The following is a 20,646-nucleotide window of genomic DNA, read 5'->3' as shown; positions in this document are numbered from 1 at the left end:
TTCGTACCACTATTTATGTGTTTAAATAAATAAATAAAAATAAATAGACACAAAATACAGGAAATAAAATTATCTTCACTTAAGTTGTACCACTACTAGTGTAAAACAAATACAAATGGCCTCCTAATACACTCACATGTTTGTCGTTAATAAATGGGATTTACTTCATTTACCTGTAAATATGATGGAAGCGATACTATGTAGCCGTTATCACATAATCCAGTAAACAAAATGTGTACATGTTATGTTACACTAAATCGCATGTCCAATCAAGTTTAACTGTTAGTCTTTTCAAAGTAAGGTTAGGTTGGATTAGTTATCAAGATTCTTCCGGATTGTAGCATTGTGGAGATTTGACTAGCCTATAATTTTCACATTCTGCATCTTATTTATTTAGGTTAGTTAGTTCTGTTTTGATGTAGTGTGTCAAATTGGACCTACTTACATGCTTGTTGCCTCTGGGTGTCTTACAGACTGTGTCCATCATAAGGCCGAACTTTAGGACCTTTTTTCCTCACACCAAGGGTATTATCGTTAAACCATCAAGTTGTAATGCTTTGATACACTTCTCTAGCTTCAGTCGTTTGACCACATTGTTGTACCGCTTCCTGTTTCTCATAATTTGTAAATGGTTTTATGATACGGTGATAAAATGACTCATTTTCTTTATTCAATACAACACTACATAGCTCTACTTCATGTCTTCCTTTTCAGAGTACACTATCGATGAAATTGGCACAAATGAAGAAAAGGCTATGCATGAACTTTTTACTCCGTATTCCAATCAGTATTGTGGAACCCATTGGCCAATCGAAGGTTTTGAAGGTTCCCGTGTTTTGTTGATCGCCACTATTCTTGTTAACCTGGTGACTCCACCACCTGTTGCCTATGCATCAGTAGTCGAAGATGACGATGATGAACTAGATTTTGGACCTATTATACCTTGCAATATTTTCCCAAATGGCTTGCCTCTTGTAACCTGGCGAGAAAACGCACGTGTTATTGCAGGAAGTCCAAATGCACTTCGTTTTATATTTCTTTGTGCTTATGCACACCACTCAGGATTGAGATCCTTGGGGCTACAACTACTTTCAAGCATACGCTATCCCCTAGATCCACCTAGTTTATCACTCCCACTTGAATGCCCAGAATATTGGACACCTTTAATTGATAACGGTTGTCGTCTTGGCCAGCTAACCTTAGCATTTCTAACTCGATGCATTCTGGAAAGTAATGATCGGTGTGATTTAATTGCAGGTGAGATCTTTTTATCTTAATCTTTTCAAATCTTAATTATATACTGCATAGTAGTTGTTTTAAGACCTCTTATCACTCATTTGCTTTTTCTTACTAACATTCTAGGTTTAATGTTTCTGGCTAATCTAACGAAAGTTCGTGAAAAAACGAATTTATCTAGTCTTCTTGTCGGTCTACCTCAAACTGTTTGGCCCAGACTTGCCCAGTTGTTATGCTTACCGGATTTGGCAGTTGTGTGTGCTACTTTAGAGGCTCTTCGTTGCTTAACAAATCTGGATGCAACGATGTGCTTAACTTGCTGGGAGTCCTGTTGCTTAAATGTAAATTCATTCGATCAAGAAAACATTCCTTTTATTTTACTTCAACCTTTGTTAGCATTACTTACATTAGAAGGCCAGGCGATGGGTTCTCAATCGCTTCATCGCATTAGAGTAAGTTACATATTCACGGAATAAAACTTCTAAAATGATTTGTATACCTTAATACTTTTACTCCATACATATTATTAAAAAATATCCTCATATGGTTAAATTAAGTTTTCTTGTATATCCTTGTATATACAGTAATTAAGCGCCTAGGGAAATTATCAAAATTATCCGAATTGACGCAACTGTATTGCTAATTTATACTCCCTTTTTGTACAATCTTATCCGAGAACTAAAGTATTTTTATCCAGTGCATCTAATTTTATTGTTTGTTTTTTTACCTTCTATTTATAGCTTTTACCCCGCACTCCACAAGCTCAAAATGTTCAACCACAACCTCCTCATGGGGCCGGTCTACGAATTCCTGCTCTTAGTCGTGTGTCTCCTAATGTAAATGAGCTCAATCGATCCAGGGATGCACCTGCATACACTAATGGGCAGATGTTAAAGTCATCTTTACGCCCAAAACTTCCTGTAGTACACCCAGTTCCTTCTGATTCTTTTGATAATAATGATATTCATAACTCTACTACTTCATCCTTCCGTAATTTGAAGTTTGAATCTAGTACTTATTCAAAACAACCCGCAATTTCATCAACATCTACTTGTATATCACACCCAGTGTACAGACCTCAAAGCGGAAGTACTGCTTGCTCTGGTCTTATCAACTTACTATCTTCAGTGCCACCTGCCTCATCATCACCTAATACCAACATGCCAGTAATCAATTCTACTTCTCCTAATTCACCAAAAGTGGTGACACCTAGTTTATCTGAACTGACGGATAGACTTCAAATGCCACCACCTTCTTTACCACCGCCATCTGCAATGCGACGTTCCATAAAACGGACTCATTCACGGACAAGTCTAATTTCATCTCCTACTCAACCGACTGATGCAGTAAAAATCAATAGTTCTTCTCTTTGTAGAACTAATTACTCATCAGGAAACATGAATGTAACTGATCGAATCAGTTCAACATCTTTGCTGCTTACAAATTCGTGCAATCTAACATCCCAACCTCAAGGTAAATTTTAGTTTATACATTTATTTTATGTATCATCCTAAACGATGGCACTATGATACTATAGCAAATTCATCAATACAACAATCTAATATGATATAAATGATCACTTGTGTATTGTTGATCAACTGCCAACTGAGCAGTTGGTTTTTTGTTTCTGATAGAAATAGTAAGTTAGCGAAATAATTTATTTATTCCACTGACGTATTATGCTGACTTGTTATTGGGTATTCGGCTTTTTCACCATATAGGGATTAATAGAGATCAATTCATTTATTGTAGGTACATACTTATTAGTTTCTTTTGAATGCTCACAAACACAAATTTATTAACAGAGGAGTAAAACTCGAATAATTAGCTATAACTGATAGCCACATTGTAGTGTGTGCTACTTATATCGACATAAGTAGTATATAACGGTAGTCAGGAGTAGAATGCTTGGCAGTAAAAGCTGAAGAAAATCGAGGAGGAAGGAACAGGAACAGAAAGCAATTGGTATGGAAATGCAGAAACAATGAAGTATGAGAAAAGTGACTGATGTTTGCAAAAGGAACAGCCAAGTTTGAGACAATTGATTGGTATTTTGAAAATTAGGCATTCACTGTATGGTTCTCATATTTTACTAAAATGTTCTGTAATTCTGTGTTCACATACATTCAATTCTCCCCACTTGTGTTCTCGTTCGCTACGATATAACAAAATTTTTGGGGTTGGACTAAAGAAATTTCAATGGACTACTAAAAGCTACTTCAATCTAACGATCACTTATCTCTCTAAACTGTATAATGGGTTTAGAGATTTTTATGGGTAATGCATCGTGAAACGGACGAATAATGGATTCCTGACTGGTAATTTTAGCACAGTCTTACATTGTAATTAATTGTTAACTTCTCACGAAATCGAATTATTAACGTAAACCTCCGAATAAAACCGAAATCTGAAGACTTTAATTTTTTCTTCAAACCAAGTGACGTGCTCAAATAACAAAAAAATATCAAAAGAATCGAGGTATTAGAAATAAAAGTGATTGGAGAATACTTACTAAATAAATCACTTATAAACCAATGAAGTTAGATCTTGACTCAGCCCTTATTCTTGTTTTATTTATTTGAACACAGCACCAGATACATATGTGCCACACAAATCTCATTTGATTTCTGTGAGGGCTGTGATACTGCCCAGGTGCCCAAACTGAAGCAGGTGGTTTTCTTAGGGGGCCACACCCCGAGCCTTTGACCTAAAGGTCTGATCCACAAGGCAGTGGAGCATAGTAAGGAGATTCAGTCCCATGGTAGCCGATGACCAACGGTCGATTCATACGCCATTTGTTCCTTTAAGATACTGGAGCCCATGTGCACCATTAGTTTGGAATGAGGGTTTTCCAACTCTCCTAGGTGGACTTTCCGTATCCACCAACCCGGTTAAGGCGCCGGGCATTCGCTTTTCGTCCTCTCAATTTCGTAAACAACACCCCCGCCACGAGAAGGCAGTGACTAAGACTTCCCTTGTAGAGGCTATATACGCGTGGCCATGTGAAAGCATTTGGAGAGGGAGAGCGGACTCTCCCCACTCTCGGCCGTACCAGGGCATTTGGGGGCTGTGAATCCTTATTCTTGTCCGTCATTCCAAATTAATATTTTATTTTTAATGTTTTATGGGTATCATTATAGTATGATAATAGATGGTTTTATTTTGCTTTTACAGGAAACTCAGCTCCTTTAGGGGTATCTATAAATTCCAAGGAAATTCAACAAACTGAGAAACATGAAGGTTGTTCGGAAAAATTTTCCGATGAATCTTTAAATCAAATAAATAATTCTCGTAATTTACTACCTCACTTGAAGCCAATTGTAACTTATGATACTTGTAACAAGAAAACCACTAATAATAATAATAAGGACGAGTTAGGTGACAATGATGAAATCAAGCCTATTGTTAATGGTGAAAAAAGTATTGATCCTATCATGGATGGTGGACTAAAAAGTTCAATTAATAGTTTTCATACAAATGGTCTTCGAACTGGTATTTTACAAGAAGCTGTTTTAGCTATTCAAGACAGAAAATTAAAGCAAACTTCCGAACAGTGTAAATCAATTGTCAAATGTGTCAATGGTGTACTAGAGACGAAACGTGAACTAATCTTAAGTACAAAAGTAAGTGTGTTATTTTTCTTGGCTTGTATCTAATTTATTGAAAATTTTTATCGAAGATTAAATGACTGTTTACTCTTATTTTATTATGATCCAAATAATTGGTGTTTGTGTAAGCAACATCAATTTGACATGATGTTCTAACTGAGATCAATGTAAACTCCAAATTGGTTTGGTGAAGTCAGTTCTTATGTTGGACATGTATTCAAGGAGCATAGTATTGATGACAACTGTTGTCTTGTTGGTTTGTAGACAGTTATTATCCTTATATACAACCTTTCTTTTATATATTACCACCACTAAATTAACTACTCTTATGAATCCGGTGTTCATCTGGTTGTGCTAAAGAGGTATGGCAACTTGGACCGATGCATAAATGTGCCTGGTCCTACGTTGTAGCTGACTGACTGACTGACTGGAGACAGTTATTATTAATTCGTTAATTGTTTTCAAAATTTTCATTTCATTTTGTTGCCGTTTATTTCTTTTCACTTATCCATTGTTATATGCTTCTACATTTTTCCATCCAATTTATTATCAATCTGTTCAAGTTACATCATTCGCATGTTCATGCATCATTATTTTATGCGGTTGTCGTATCTATAAGTGTTAATTTTACTTATATTATCCTTCACATGCTGTGGTGGTTCAACTGATTGATCTTCGTTTCATTCATCAAGTAAATGAATAAGATAATAGTGTGACTAATGTATAATCTACACTACTTTGAGTGAGCTACACTAACCATGTGATCAACAGTAGCTATACAACTTGTGTACCCAGGCCGAAATAGTAAAGCATAATCCAAACCTAAAATTTAGTGGCTGAATATCGGCTGGTTCAATCATCAAATTACCACTTCACTATCTATCCTATGGTTATGGATCATTTTGAAAGTAAATTTTAGTATTAGACACCACTGGATTTGATTAACTTTAAAAAAAAACGAAATTCATGAAAATAACTTCTTTCAGTTCATCTTTTCTATATCTAAGTATTAAGTAAGAAAGTTAGGTTATCTTCAATTATTTTTCCTACCGACTGCCTTCAACAATTTTATCACTAAAAGATCGATTAAATGTATGTGTAACTACGTGGTTGGATTTTTGTTTCTTATCCATGAAGTCACTGACAATTGGACTAAGCCATGCTGGTAGGTGTAGACTGTATTATATACTTATGCTCACGCAAACGACAATTGGAAGGTTTTTTTGTCTGTAGAATTGGAATTATAGGTTGTTTAAATGCTGAAGGTTTTAACTTCTTGAAATCATCGAATTTTGTTGTTACCTGTTGAATTGGGTCATTCAACTTTCAACCAGTAAAATACGCGATTAACCTGTGGACTGAATCTTCCAAGTTTTAAGCAAACATAATATTTCCTCCCCTTTGTCTGTATATTATAGTTTCCAAGACACGTTAGCTAAAAGTCACCGAAATGCGTATCATCTCTCGTAATATTGACTTAGCAACGAAGACAGGGTTTGTATTAGCACGGAGCGTAACATCGCGTGTATTGTGACCGTACTTGACGAATGTCAACTAGTACACTACTTAGTTCCAAAACTTCCTGTTACCAGCTTTTAATCACCTTCAAAACAAGGGAAGAACTTTCCAGTGCCTTATATACATTTGAAATCATGATTTGGTTATATAAACAGTATAAATATATGATACTGGTAAAGTTGTCTGACCTTCGTCAAAATGTGTCTAAAATTCTGCATTTCACTTTTGTTTAATATATATTTTTTATCATGTCAGTTTCCTCATTCTCTTTTACATAATTTAATATCAACACTCACAGGATAATTCAAACATGGATATTGATTCGAATGATGGTAAATCAACGCCTTTTGATGTATGTGAGAATTCAAGTAAAAAATTGAGCAAGACTTCTTTAAGCAATGGTTATTTAACGGATGAGATTCATGAAAATGAAAAAGATAACAATTCGCTATGTGAAAATAATCCATTGCATATTGCTTCTAGTGGGAATGGTAACATCAATAATAATGAAAACAGTGGTAAACTGGAGAAAAATTCAAATTCCCGGTTTCGTGGTTTACATTCTTCTCATAGATTCTTGAAGCGTCGACGAAAATGGGGTTCAAAAAGTCGATTGTTCACACCCAAGCGTCGACGTGATCTGACGTCTAAACATATTGACTGCTCACCAACTTTGCACGTTCCATTAACGTTTAATCCTGTGCCTGGCTCTGTTCTGGATCCTACTTGGAAACAACCCACTGATCCAGTGTCAGTTGAATCCCCTTCAGGCACCAGTACTAGCAGTAGTAGTAGTGAGGTGATAGTCGAACCTTCAAGTAATGATAACAAAAATTCGTCAATTTCAAAAGATGTTATAGACAAGTCGAACAAACTTGATTGTGATGTTTCCGTGGCTAGTGAATCGTCAGAACGCAATTCAGAATCTGGCAATGCCAGTCTCACATGTTCAGATAATCCATCTAAAACGGTTAACATAGAAAAGCCAGTGTTGTATTTATGTGAATGGGAGTGTTGTACAGCTACATTTGAATTGAAGCACCAGGTGGGTCTGATTACTTTTTATTAATCTTTGTTTTTTTGAAATGTTTCTTTTCGGAGCTTGGGGGCTGTTTAGGTTTTTTATACTGAATAGAACGTGTAAGAGAAAAAACGCAGTTCTGACACTTGAATAGAAAAGTCGTGGCTAAATTATGAATTAATATTTTAATCTGTTGGTTGATGAAAGCAAAGATGGTTAGTGGCTAGCACTGGAATCCAGGACGCGCGTTTCATCCTATTGGGACTCGTCAGATTGATGTACCTGCATCTCAGACTTGTTGATGTTCACTCAGGGACTCGAATCCAGTACCTTTCGCTTCTAGCACCATCGCGTTATCCACTCAGCTACTGAGTCCTGATAGCCACTTGCTTGTGCAATCGGGTGAAGTTTAAATTCACTTAGTATTGTTTGTTTGAATCTTCCCATTGATGTTTAGGACTGCAGCTTGTTAGTCTTTAATTGGCATATGTGCACAGTATGCACCATAATTTAAATAAGTTAGGCATTTTATTCTAATTTGTTGAACCATAATTTTAAGTTGGTTAAAAAGGCATAGAGTTATATTTTTGCTGTGTCATAACTCTTCGTGATCATAAACCAGATACTCCCTTCTACTATTCTTGTACCTCGGTGACGTTCTTCAGGTCTCCTTACTATCCCAGTTTTTATTTAATTTTGTTATCGATATCCTCTTAGAAATAACATTTTCTTTAGTTAACTTTTCATGGCTCAATCTACCACCAGGAGACTTGCTCACGGACTTAAATTATCTCGGCCTAGTAGTCCTATTTGAGAAAAATGCTGACAAAATTAAGTTTTCATCTCACCAAACAACGGTGCTTGCATTTCTCTCTCTCTAAATGCAAAATTTCGTTCCAGGACTAGTTTGCGTCAATATCTAAACTAGTATAGGAAGTGTAGTAGTTAAGCTCGCTGACCACTTCACTTATGTTGGATGTGTAACCAGGGTTGTTAGGTTGGTTTCTGACCGAATTTCGGGACTTCGAAGGCCCAATTAATATTTGTTAACTTGGCTTGCTTGTGGCTAGATCGAGATTGTGTTTACTGATCAACAGCCCTCTGTTTTAATTTTGGGTTAACATACATGATCTACGAAAGTAGAAGACACGCTTAGGCTGTAGATCTTTGATCATAAGCATTGTTTGAGTTTCATAGAATGACTGAGTAGGCAATACTGAGGTAAGATATAGCGTACTGGTTGTTGTGATAGTGAATCTTCATCGACCAAGGTGGTTAGGACATGTGCTACAGATGTCTAACCATAACCTACCTCGACAAGTGATGCTTGTTAGTGTAGAAATGACATGGAAGAAAGCAAGGAACGATAAAACCGACAGGTGCAATCAGTTCTTAAAGTCTTTGATTATCGGTTTGAAACATGCTGGTAGATTTAGACGTACCCTAAGTCAAATCGGTCAACAGGCCTCCTTGGCTAAGACCCTAGAATCTCGTACCATTGACGTATGCTGTGTCTCCGAAACACGCATACAAGATCCTAGTGTGGTCATTCACTTGACCTCACCTCGCCAAAATGGACAGCCAACGAAATACATCCTCCGTGTATCTGGCGACCCGTTGGCTAGTTCTCGTGGACTTGCAGGTGTAGGCATAGCACTAAGTACAAGGGCAGAACAGGCACTATTAGAATGGATCCCCGTTAACAGTCGCCTGTGTGCTGTCCGGCTAAATGGCTCCGTAAGAACTCGGAAGGATAGGGACACACGTCGTTGCCTTTTCGTCATTTCTGCCCACGCTCCCACTGACTGCAGCCATGATGAAGTAAAAGATGACTTTTACAGAAAACTCTCTGAGCTTCTTCAGAAAGCTAAGCGCTCAGACATAGTAGTCGTAGCGGGTGACTTTAATGCCCAGGTAGGCAGCTTAAATCAAACAGAAAGACATTTAGGTGGGTGTTTTAGTATTCCGGCTCAACGAACCGATAATGGTGATCGTCTGTTGCAACTATGCTCAGACAATCGTTTATTTTTAGCAAGCACTAATTTTAAGCATAAGGAGAGACATCGTCTAACATGGCGACCACCTTCACCAAACCAACGATGGACTCAAATAGACCATATTGTCATCAGTCATCGTTGGAGAGGCTCAATAGAAGATTGTCGCTCGTATTGGAATACTTGTTTAGACTCTGATCACGCTTTGATACGAGCGCGCATTTGTCTGCGCCTCAATGGACGCAGGAAAAGTACACTAAGAAGACCCATTAGGATTGAACTGGAGGACGAGAAAGCCAAATGTAAATTCCAGAAACAACTGAGTTCACATCTAGGTAGTTCTGGGAACGAGACTGACCCAGATGCTGCTTGGAAAGATATACGAACAGCTGTGGAAACAGCAGTAACATCTATTAGTCATTTAAATCATAGGCCTCCAAAAAACCAGTGGATTTCTTCCAAGTCTATTTCACTGATGGATTCGCGTAAACTCATCCCATCAGGCTCTGAACACGACGAAGAGCGTAAACAAATTAGATCTAGGTTAACTAAAAGTCTAAGGAACGATCGTGAGCAGTGGTGGGCAACGAAAGCAAAAGAGATGGAAAAGGCAGCGGCTGTAGGCAACACCAGGCAACTATTCAGACTAATAAAAGAAACCGGAATTAAGAAGTCAAGTGTGAGACAATCTCGGAAAAAGACGGAACCCTTATCTGCTCTCAACCCAAACGTTTAGAACGATGGGCGGAACACTTTAAGGAGCAGTTTAGCTGGCCTTCAGCTACTGCACAACTACCCACTATTCCCAGAAAACCTGAATGGAACATTGAAGTAGGCCCCCCGACCCTACTTGAAGTTCAAAAGGCTATAGGTAATCTGAAACGAGGAAAAGCAGCTGGTCCTGATGGATTGGCTCCAGAGGTCTTTAAATATGGTGGTCCAATTTTAGCGATTAGGTTGACTAATATTCTAGCTAAAATCTGGGAAACGGACGTAATCCCATCTGACTGGTCACAATCTCTGTCCCAATATATAAGAAGGGGCCAAAATCATCCTGTGATAACCATAGAGGGATTAGTCTGACTAACATAGTATCTAAAATACTAGCCTCAATAATTATCGGGCGCCTAACTAAGACTCGTGAACTGCAAACACGAGAAAATCAGGCTGGCTTCAGATCTGGTCGTGGCTGTATCGACCACATATTCACCATTCGTCAAGTTTTGGAGCACAGACATGCTTATCGGCGTCCGACAATGATAGTTTTTCTTGACTTAAAAGCAGCATTTGACTCTGTAGACCGAGAGGTTCTGTGGCAGTGTCTTTCATTGAAAGGTGTACCTGAGAAGTACATAAACCTTGTGAAGGCTCTTTACTCGAACACTAGCAGTCGAGTGAGAGCTTATGACGAACTGTCATATGATTTTACAACCTCAAGTGGTGTCCGTCAAGGCTGTCCACTATCCCCATTTTTGTTTAACTTCATTATAGACCTGTTGCTGGAAATAGCACTCTCGTCGACTGAATTTTCAGGAATTGATCTTCTACCAGGAGGTTCACTTATCGACTTAGAATACGCAGATGACATAGTCCTGTTCGGTGAAGACGCTGGCAAAATGCAGAGTCTTCTGTTAGAACTGAGTAATAATGCCAGGATGTTTGGGATGCGTTTCTCCTCATCCAAATGTAAATTGTTACTCCAGGACTGGCCTGCGTCAACACCTGAACTAAGGATAGGGAGTGAAGTAGTCGAACGCATGGACAACTTCACTTATCTTGGAAGTCTGATCAGCCTAAATGGGTTGGTGTCTGACGAAATCTCAGCACGGATTCAAAAAGCTCGTTTGGCTTTTGCCAACTTACGTCACCTATGGCGAAGACGAGATATCCGTCTATCAATTAAGGGACGAGTATACTGCGCAGCAGTTCGTTCTGTTCTACTTTACGGCTGCGAAACATGGCCACTAAGAGTAGAAGATACTCGTAAGTTACTAGTATTTGACCACAGATGCCTTAGAAATATTGCTCGCATCTGCTGGGATAACCGGGTAAGTAATAGTGAGGTTAGACGCAGGGTATTAGGGAATGATGGTAAATCAGTTGATGAGGTGATGAATCTTTATCGACTGAGATGGTTGGGCCACGTGTTACGTATGCCTGAACACCGATTACCACGACGCGCAATGCTGACTAGTGTAGGGGATGGTTGGAAGAGAGTTAGTGGCGGCCAAACCAAAACATGGAATCAGTGCTTGAAGTCACTAACTTCTAGTCTCAGCCATGTTGGTAGATGCAGACTACTTGGTTGGGGTCCGCGTGACTATCGTAACCAATGGTTGGAGACTCTGTATGACATGGCTCAGAATCGATCACAATGGCGTAGGTGTATACACTCTTTATCTTCCCTTTAACCTTGAGATTAAAATTGCTTCATAACTTTTTTCCTTCCTATACTATATCCTTATATACTACCACCACTAAATTAATTACTTCTATGAATCCGGTGTTCATCTTGTTGTGCTAACGAGGTATGGCAACTTGGACCGATGCATAAATGTGCCTGTTCCTACGTTGTCGCTGACTGACTGATTTAGACTTACCTTGTCTACGTGATAATCTAGAATAGTGGCTGAAGATTAGGTTATATTAGTCAGAACCATTCCTAATGACACAGATCCCCTGAACTTCCTCTCAGTACTAAATTCAAGTATCCCTCCAAGATTACCTTTCCACTCTATATTTTCAAACCATATTCTCATGGTTCAGTTTTATTATCATCGCTATTACATTTTTTAGATCTCTCACTATCAATCTTGTTATTCCCATCTAGTCGTGCCGATGTGGGCCAGCACACATGTGTTCCAGGCTCAATATTGATTATGTTCTTCATTAATCATATTTACTTAATGTTACACAATCTTTTTTTCGATAGGTCGCCTTTCATGTTTACAGTACACACTTACCTAGCAAGGAAAATTGGAAGGTAGATGGATCACACCATACAAATCATAAGTATCCTGTTCAACTTGTACGTCGTTGCTGTCGTTGGCGAGGCTGCCAGTCAGCATCACTGGCTCGAGCACCGTACGCTTTAATGACTCATGTGCTTGATATGCATTGCAGTCCAAGAGAATTAGAAGCGAGAAGATCAAATCATGAAAAGTCTAAAACTGATTACAGAACTCGAAATGAACATTTTTCTGATGTTAATTCATCAATTGGAGATACGCATCCAGAATATCCCTTAGTTGGTGATCGTACAGGATGGGGAATCATTCGTTCTGTTGAAGCTAAAAATATACAAACTGAGCTGTTGGCTGCACAACATCATTTTCTACTTACAAATCCCCATTATCATTCAAATATTTCAGTAAATCCACTGATTCATTCGGGCATAAATAATCCACCACGTGAAGGACCAGTAACAAAACATCTTCGAGTAACTTCTGCACTTATATTAAAAAACCTAGCAGTACATGTTGATCAGGCGAGAAGGTAGGTGTCTTTTCTAAAACTATATTGATTTATGTCTTCAAAATAATTATGTTGATATCTTAGAGTAACTTTGTTTTTGCGTTACCTTTTACACATTTGGAAGAAAGTCATTTACTCGATTCTTCAAATCTATGAAGCACTGTATACATAATCCGTATTGGCTGATTCCCTATATTTTGTTGTCTTACTAAGTGTTATTCAAAAAGTGTAGTTTTTTCTCCAAATTCTTGATCATCTGTTCTAATCATAAGGATATACATGTAGTTATAAAAGTGTTCATCTCTATCAGAGTAGTTCAGCTGAATAATATTCCGTAGCAACTTCCTCTTCATAAAAATGAAGAACAAAGTAAGCCTAAACCCCATTACCTATACCGAATTTGTACCTATGAAGCGGGAACTCAGATCAGATTAATTAAAGAATCTTATTATACTTGGTCTCCAATGTTCTAACTCTAAGGACAGCTGAACCTATTTTAATCTACCGTCATTCTGTAAACGGACCTTTCAATTCTGTTGCACTTGTACGTTAAAAGTTCAGTGTAAATATAATTCCATTCTAAAGGAGCTCATTAGACAAAATTATTTCGTCTATCAAAAATACTCGATCAATTATTATAATCCATATATATATATTGGTTTTTTGGATCTTCCCGTCGATGCTGATCAGTCTCTTACCGGCGCATGTGCAGCTTGCCTCAATATTGCTATTAAGTCGCAAGCATTGTAAAGACCTACTGCTGAAAAGACGTTCTCGTCGACTGAATTTTCAGGAATTGGTCTCCTTCCAAGAGGTCCACTTATCGACTTAGAATACTCAGAGGACAGTCCTGTTTGGTGATGGAGCTGATAAGATGCAGATTCTTTTGGTAGCATTGAGCAACAATTCCAGGATGTTTCGGATACGTATCGCCCCCTATAAAAATGCACGTTGTTACTTCAAAACTGGCCTGCATCAACATCTGAAATAAGGATAGGGAGTGAAGTAGTCGAACACCCCTAATGGGTTGGTGTCTGACGAAATTTCTAAACGGATTCAAAAAGCTCGTTCTGATCTGAGTCATACTGGTAGATACAGACTACTTGGTTGGGGTCCGCGTGACTATCTTAACCAATGGTTGTAGACTGTGTGTGACATGGCTCAGAATCGATCATAATGCTATAGCTGTATACACTCTTTGTCTTCCCTTAAACTATGAGATTGAAATTGCTTTATATCTTTCTTTCTACCAACTAATTTTTTCTTCCTGTATTATATTCTTATACAAAATCCTTACATATTACTACCATTGAATTAACTACTTCTATGAATTCGGTGTTCATCTTGTTGTGTTAGTGAGGTGTGGCAACTTTGACCAATATATATATATATATATATATATATATATATATGCTTGATCCTACGTTGTAAATGCCTGATTGATAGAACGAAATGGATGGTAGTTAGCAGTAGAATCTAGGATGAGCGTTTCGTCTTATTTGGTACTTGTCACCTGGATGCACCTCCATCTCAAAGTTGATGTTCCTTCGTGTTTATGATTTTGATCGAATCTTTACTCTTTTAAGACATCCATTTCGTGTAATACGAAATCGTTTCATAACATAACTGAAAAGAACTATCGATCTGTGGTCCTCATGTTAAAATTAAGTTTCAGTACGTCTAATTACAGATAAACTTTGTTTAGTGCTTCAAGTTTAAATTTATATTAGGTGAATGATACTACTTCCAAGTAGTTTAGTCGTGTTTACGGAACTATTATTTCCTATTAATTCTGTTCATTATTGAGATATTTTATTCCATCTGAAATTGTTTATGAATAGATAATGCCTACAGGAATTAATCTACTATATATCTTTCCCCGTAAATCAACTCTTGTCTTTTTCTTGATGTCGTTTTTGAGACACGATGTATTGGCGGAGTAGTTTATAATTTATATTCTAAGCGTATTAATGGTGTTAAGTAGTTAAAGCTGAGCAACAGAAAATCCTTAGCTTAGTTTTCGTGCTAGAGCTGACTCTCGTCATGAAAGTTTATCTGGAATCTCAACTAAGTGTTGCTCCTCACGAGATTCTAACCCACACTACTTATTGTCAATGATAGAAATGTTATCACAGAGGCTGTGGAGAAAAATATAACCTATAACTTCCCGCGTTGTTTCAAAGGTCTTGGGGCTTCACCTACGAACCGTTATAGGAGGTCGGTCTGACCAAACACTCAGGTCATCCCAATGTTCATGTGATAGCGGATAAATGGGAAGGTGTTTTAAGACAAACTGATTTGATCTGAGTCTTCCAGGCGTGCATATAAAGTGTACCCGTTTTTGCTCAAAAAGAAAAACGGTTGCGGGGACGTCACTTATGCTTTTATGCTGGGAATCCATCGGTCTATGACCTACGCATTTCAAGTATTCATGCAGTGTTTAGTTGTCTAACTGGGATTAACGCTAAGTAGCGTATATACTTGTGAAGAGTACACGTAATGTGTATACGTCGCAAAGGGTGGCCCCCATTTACCATCTGAAAACTTGGTAAGAACTATAAATGATCGGGAGTGTAGACCTCATCACCTTCCTGAAATGAAATCTTTGCACATGCTATGGAGTGGATAAACCGGCCTGATTTGGTTATCTCAGGTGTTTATGCAAGTCCATTACTCGTTTTAAAAGAGTATCGAAACATTACATTTGTCTGGCTCCCCACTTAGAACATATATCCTGCTCTGTGTACCTGTGAGAATATACAAGCTTATCCAGCCAATCGACTCCCCCGACACTGGCTAGAACAAGGGATCACAGAAACTATTCAGAACACCTCTGAAAGTACCTTAACTGGGAAGATGCTTTTTTCTTAGTAGACATTGTAATTTGCATGAAGACTCATGTTTCTTGTCCGATTCCAATATAACCAATTAAACATAGTTCTAACCATTATAAGCCTAGATGGTTGGTGGCTTGCAGTGGAATTCAGGACGCGTGCTTCGTACTGCTTGGAACTCACTAGCTGGTTGTAACTGCATCCCATCCTTGCTTATAATGCTTGGAAAGTAATGACAGTATTGAGGTAATCCGTACAGTGTACACATGTCAATAAGGGACTAATCAATTACAGTCTTAAACGTCAATGGAAAGATTCAAACAACCAATATAAAAATGAATAGTTCTAACCAGCTTTGATAAATTATTTATTTTACTTTTCGTATATTCTTCTTACCAGATGGTTACTTAAAGAGTCACAACTTTTATCAGAAATAGCATTTGGCTGTACACCAAGCGAAACAGGATTAAAAACAAACAATGCCAGTCATATTATTGCCCAATGTTTATCTATATGCACCTTAAAACAAAATCCTACAAATTGTATTTTATCACATTCATTAGAACGTTCAATAAACATTCCGTTACTATCTACAGACACTTATTCATCGTCAAGGATTCAACCGAATGAATCGACAATGCATCAGTTTAAACAATCTACTGTAGATCTAGATTCAGAAACTTGTAATTAATAATTAAAAGAAGAAAAGAAAAATTGGCAGTACTTTTTTTTTTTTAAAAAAATTGAAATTCCTTAATTCACAATGCCTTTCCATGTCCTATATGTTATAGTATTTCTTCATAACTATTTTGTTCAGGTTTCATTTTACTTGCCCTTCCATATATTTTATTGTTGTATAGATAACAAACGTTGTTTCTTCACTTTTTTTTCTCAATCCCTCAAATGTTTCAGGGTTGTTACCAGTGGAAGGCTTTATTTCCGCTCCAAATGTGTTTATTATTATTATTATTATTATTATTATTATTTTTTGTACAGTTTCTAACCGTTAACCTCACAAATTCTCCCTTTCTTTCTCTCTATATGTATTCTTTAGTTACTGTTCACTCTTTTGATCTGTTATGTACTTTAACAATGAATTTTGTTGAATCAATTAGATCATTCTCTTTATATAATATATATATTCACTGTTATATTTCTATGATCATGATGATGGTGATCAATTCCGTGTGCAGCTCAACTCTTTTTTTTTCTTTTACATCTTGAGACGAGAATTTGTTCCCCTTTTTTTCTTTCGTTGTTATCACGAAACAATCTGTATATCTATACACACACACACATACACCCCCCCACGTTATTCATTAACAGAATGCACTACTTGATCGCTTTCTATAAATAAATCGTTCACCAATATATTATTTATTGTTTTACTTCGGTTTGTTCTTTTGAAAAAAAATGAAGAAGCGAAGCCAATTATCATGATGATGTCTTTTGGTTAACCTTCTGCAGTTTCTTTTTTTTTTATAAACAAAACCCCCCCGACTGAATCCCTTTTACACTATTGCATATTTTGTAATTATCTAAACTGCTTATACATATATAATGTTTTAAAAACTTCCCTCCAATCAACTTTCCATTATGTTGTACAGTTTCTTGATCAAAACTATTCAATTTTGTTTTTCTTTTTGAAGATGAGTAAATGTGTTTTCATATTGAACAAATACATGTGTATATCCATTGTGATATACCCTTGTTATATATACATATTTATTGTTATAGTCCTGGTTTTCTTTTGTTCAATTATGTCTATTTTCTAAATGTTTTCTATCTTCTTGTTTTCTCCGTCTCCCCCGACCTTCCTTCCATATATGTCCCCTTTCATCTTTTTCCTATTTTTAATTTATGGCTTGAATTTCCATACGATACGTCGAGGTTGTACAATTTGGGGTTGTAATAATAATGACGGTAAGTCTGATGATGATTACGAGAACAATAATTTTTTGTGCATTTCAATGTGATTTTGATCAACTCTTTTTTGTTTTGTTTTAGTGCCTATTCATCAAGTGTGTTTGCGTTTTTCTGTATGTGTCTTGGTTACGTTAGTATTATTTATGCATTTGTATTGCGTAGTTATCAATTGAAATTCTACAGAATGGGCTATAAAACAACTTATGGGTATACCATTCCAGTAATGACTGGTCTATCATAAATTAGATATTACGCCGTAAGTGGCTGTAATTTATGTTCAAAACTGTCAAGTTACGCGATTCTTGTCATAATATTACCAATCATTAATTGTGAGTATTCTAGTCAATGACTTCATGTTATATTCAACAAGATCATATCATTAGCAGCCGAGTAGCACTACGGACATAGAGTTAATGAGTACTAACTTCTATTGTCACTTATATTATGCTTTAAGCTTCATAAGTGTTGTTCACCTATTTATAACATAATGTATTGAATACATTCTAGTCTAGCTCTATTGAGATCGCCGTACATCTGTATTTCGTTGTATATATGTGTGTTTGAAGAATTAGATTCGAGCTAAAGCAGGTGCTTTGTTCAATAAGTCTTTTCCCCATTCATTTTACTGTTTCGTTACTGAGCTTAGTAGATTTGGTTTGTCATTATTTTTCAGGCTGATTGATTGAATTAAGAGATTGTTTTCCTTATTCTAGATAACTTAATGCGTGTCAACAAAAAAGTATTCTTAGATTTGGGATAATGTCTCGTAGACTGATTGTCTCAACTCTATGTTTGTTTCTTCAGATCGTGATATCACCACCAGTAAGCTATAATGACAGTAATTAGAACGTCTATAAATGTTTATGTATTTGTCAATGTAATTGGTTAGTAATGTTCGGTGTGTCAAATCATCTTTATGACAATTCAAGTAATTACAAAGGACCCCAAGACAGTACAGATGCCGTTTTAAGATTTATCCTAATGCGAGTTAAAGGGAACTAATACCTGACGTACCGTACAAATACAATAGTTCATTAGGGTTGGTAGGTTTTCGTCACGGAATAACATCAGTTACGATATCGTAGAAAAATGCCTTAATACGAAACAGTAGTACGCAATTACATCGCTAACAATCGGGCCCAGGACTTTTGAATTGATATTTTAATGTCTCACTGGTCACCACTTTCAACGAATTCGTTTTAATTCGAAATATAGATCACTAATCGAGAAATATACATACGTTTCTCTAGCGTATCTTTAGATACGTGGACGTTGGTTTCATTTAAAAGCCACTACTGTATATGATTTATTACATTATAAAAATCCTAATATGGCATTTATGCAATAGCTCTTTTTGTTATGAAATATAGCAGTTTGCACGTATTTACCACAATCTGATTCCATTTGGGGTACAATTGATAGCTAGGGGGCAGCTGTTTCATCGTATTGCAAGCCTCATTGCTATTCACACCCGACTCCCGTAATGTGTGGGACCCAGGACTCATGTTTTACAGTGAACGCCTAACCATTAAAACTACTAGGTTGAGATCTGATTGTACAACTAACAATATCGGCCATAATTGTTGTGGGTTCACTTAAACCAGTTAACGCTAAGAAACAAAACATTTTACACAAACACAATGAGTAAGAAAATACTGCATGTATTATTTAAAGCAAACCCGAAGTTTTGTAAGCAAAGATAGATTGTTGGTTAGCAGTGGAATCCAGGATGCGTGTTTCGTTTTATTTGGGACTCGTCATCTGGATGTATCTACATTTTAAACAACAATGGGAAGATACAAACAAACAATACAAAGTGAATTTAAACACCTAGATTCTTAAAAATTAAGTATTTAAAAGCTTTCATAGAAAGACAGACCAAACAGATTATGTTTTGAGTTGATTACATTCTGAATTTCGCATAGTAATAATGATTAAGCAACATGTCAGTCACTGCGTTTTAATGTTAGATCAGCGTAACAATCTAAGTAGTGTGGTTCACTGGTAAAAGTGTTCGACTTTCGACCGGCAATTCACAGCTTGACCAATCAGGATGCAAAAAACTCATATATTCTCAAAATTGTCTGCTACATTTAAATAGCTTTTTCTTATCGAAATCAAGACTTGTCAATTAACCGTAATTATATCATGCACAGACTTTTCAATCTAATAGAGATAAGCCAACTAAATGATTCATTGTTCTATTTGGGCGTTTACTAGTCATTAGTATATTATACATTCTATATGAAACTATTAAAATGGAACATTGATAAATTATTTAATTGCAAGATATTCATGTTTATTGTTGCATATAGGAATCCACAATTTCTGTCGGATATATGAAAATGTTTTAAAAAAAAATTGCTGGTAATATCGTTTGTAAATCAATCAATAGTAGAACAATAAAACGATGTGTCGAAATACGTTCATCACGAATTAAAGGAGTTGCGGAACTAGTTTTCAAATTCGTTCAGACTATTTCAACATTTTACGCTGGTGATACTTAGATAATTGACTTCTAGGCGTTCATTGAATCTACAACATTTGGTTTTAACCATTTTGTGGTATAACACTATCTCAGTCAATCAGTCAGCTACAACATAGGACCAGGCACATTTATACATTGGTCCAGGTTGCCATACCTCGTTAGCACAACAAGATGAACAAAGGATTCATTGAAGTAGTTAATTTAGTGGTGGTGGTAGTATATAAAAGATAGGTTGTATATAAGGATATAGTATAGGAAGGAAGACAAATATGAAGCAATTTTAATCTCAAAGTTTAAGGGAAGATAAAGAGTGTATACACCTACGCCATTGTGATCGATTCTGAGCCATGTCACCCAGAGTCTCCAACCATTGATTACGATAGTCACATGGACCCCAACCAGGTAGTCTGTATCCCTATTGTAACCATTCCTTGTGTAAATTGGAATCTACGTTTTCATAATAATATGATCGATCGGATTCTCTGTAGTACGGTCCGGTGAAATTCATATAGACTTGTGTATGTGTTTGTACGGAGAATATATAGTG

At 36.7% G+C, this 20,646-nt stretch overlaps 1 protein-coding gene across 1 annotated transcript; it reads left to right on the top strand.

The window, feature by feature from the left end:
- Positions 1–755: 755 nt before the first annotated feature.
- Smp_154240 (hypothetical protein) lies at positions 756–16,376 on the top strand (the record flags this gene model as incomplete). Its single annotated transcript, XM_018798407.1, has 7 exons — positions 756–1,257; positions 1,363–1,688; positions 1,977–2,709; positions 4,411–4,859; positions 6,661–7,407; positions 12,310–12,872; positions 16,085–16,376. 7 exons carry the CDS (start codon positions 756–758, stop codon positions 16,374–16,376), a joined length of 3,612 nt encoding a protein of 1,203 aa, XP_018653352.1.
- Between the last annotated feature and the right edge of the window lie 4,270 nt (positions 16,377–20,646).

This window comes from Schistosoma mansoni, chromosome 6 (genome assembly GCF_000237925.1).
Source record: "Schistosoma mansoni strain Puerto Rico chromosome 6, complete genome".
In the NCBI taxonomy this organism is placed as follows: domain Eukaryota; kingdom Metazoa; phylum Platyhelminthes; class Trematoda; order Strigeidida; family Schistosomatidae; genus Schistosoma; species Schistosoma mansoni.
This window is presented reverse-complemented; position numbering and strand designations above follow the sequence as displayed.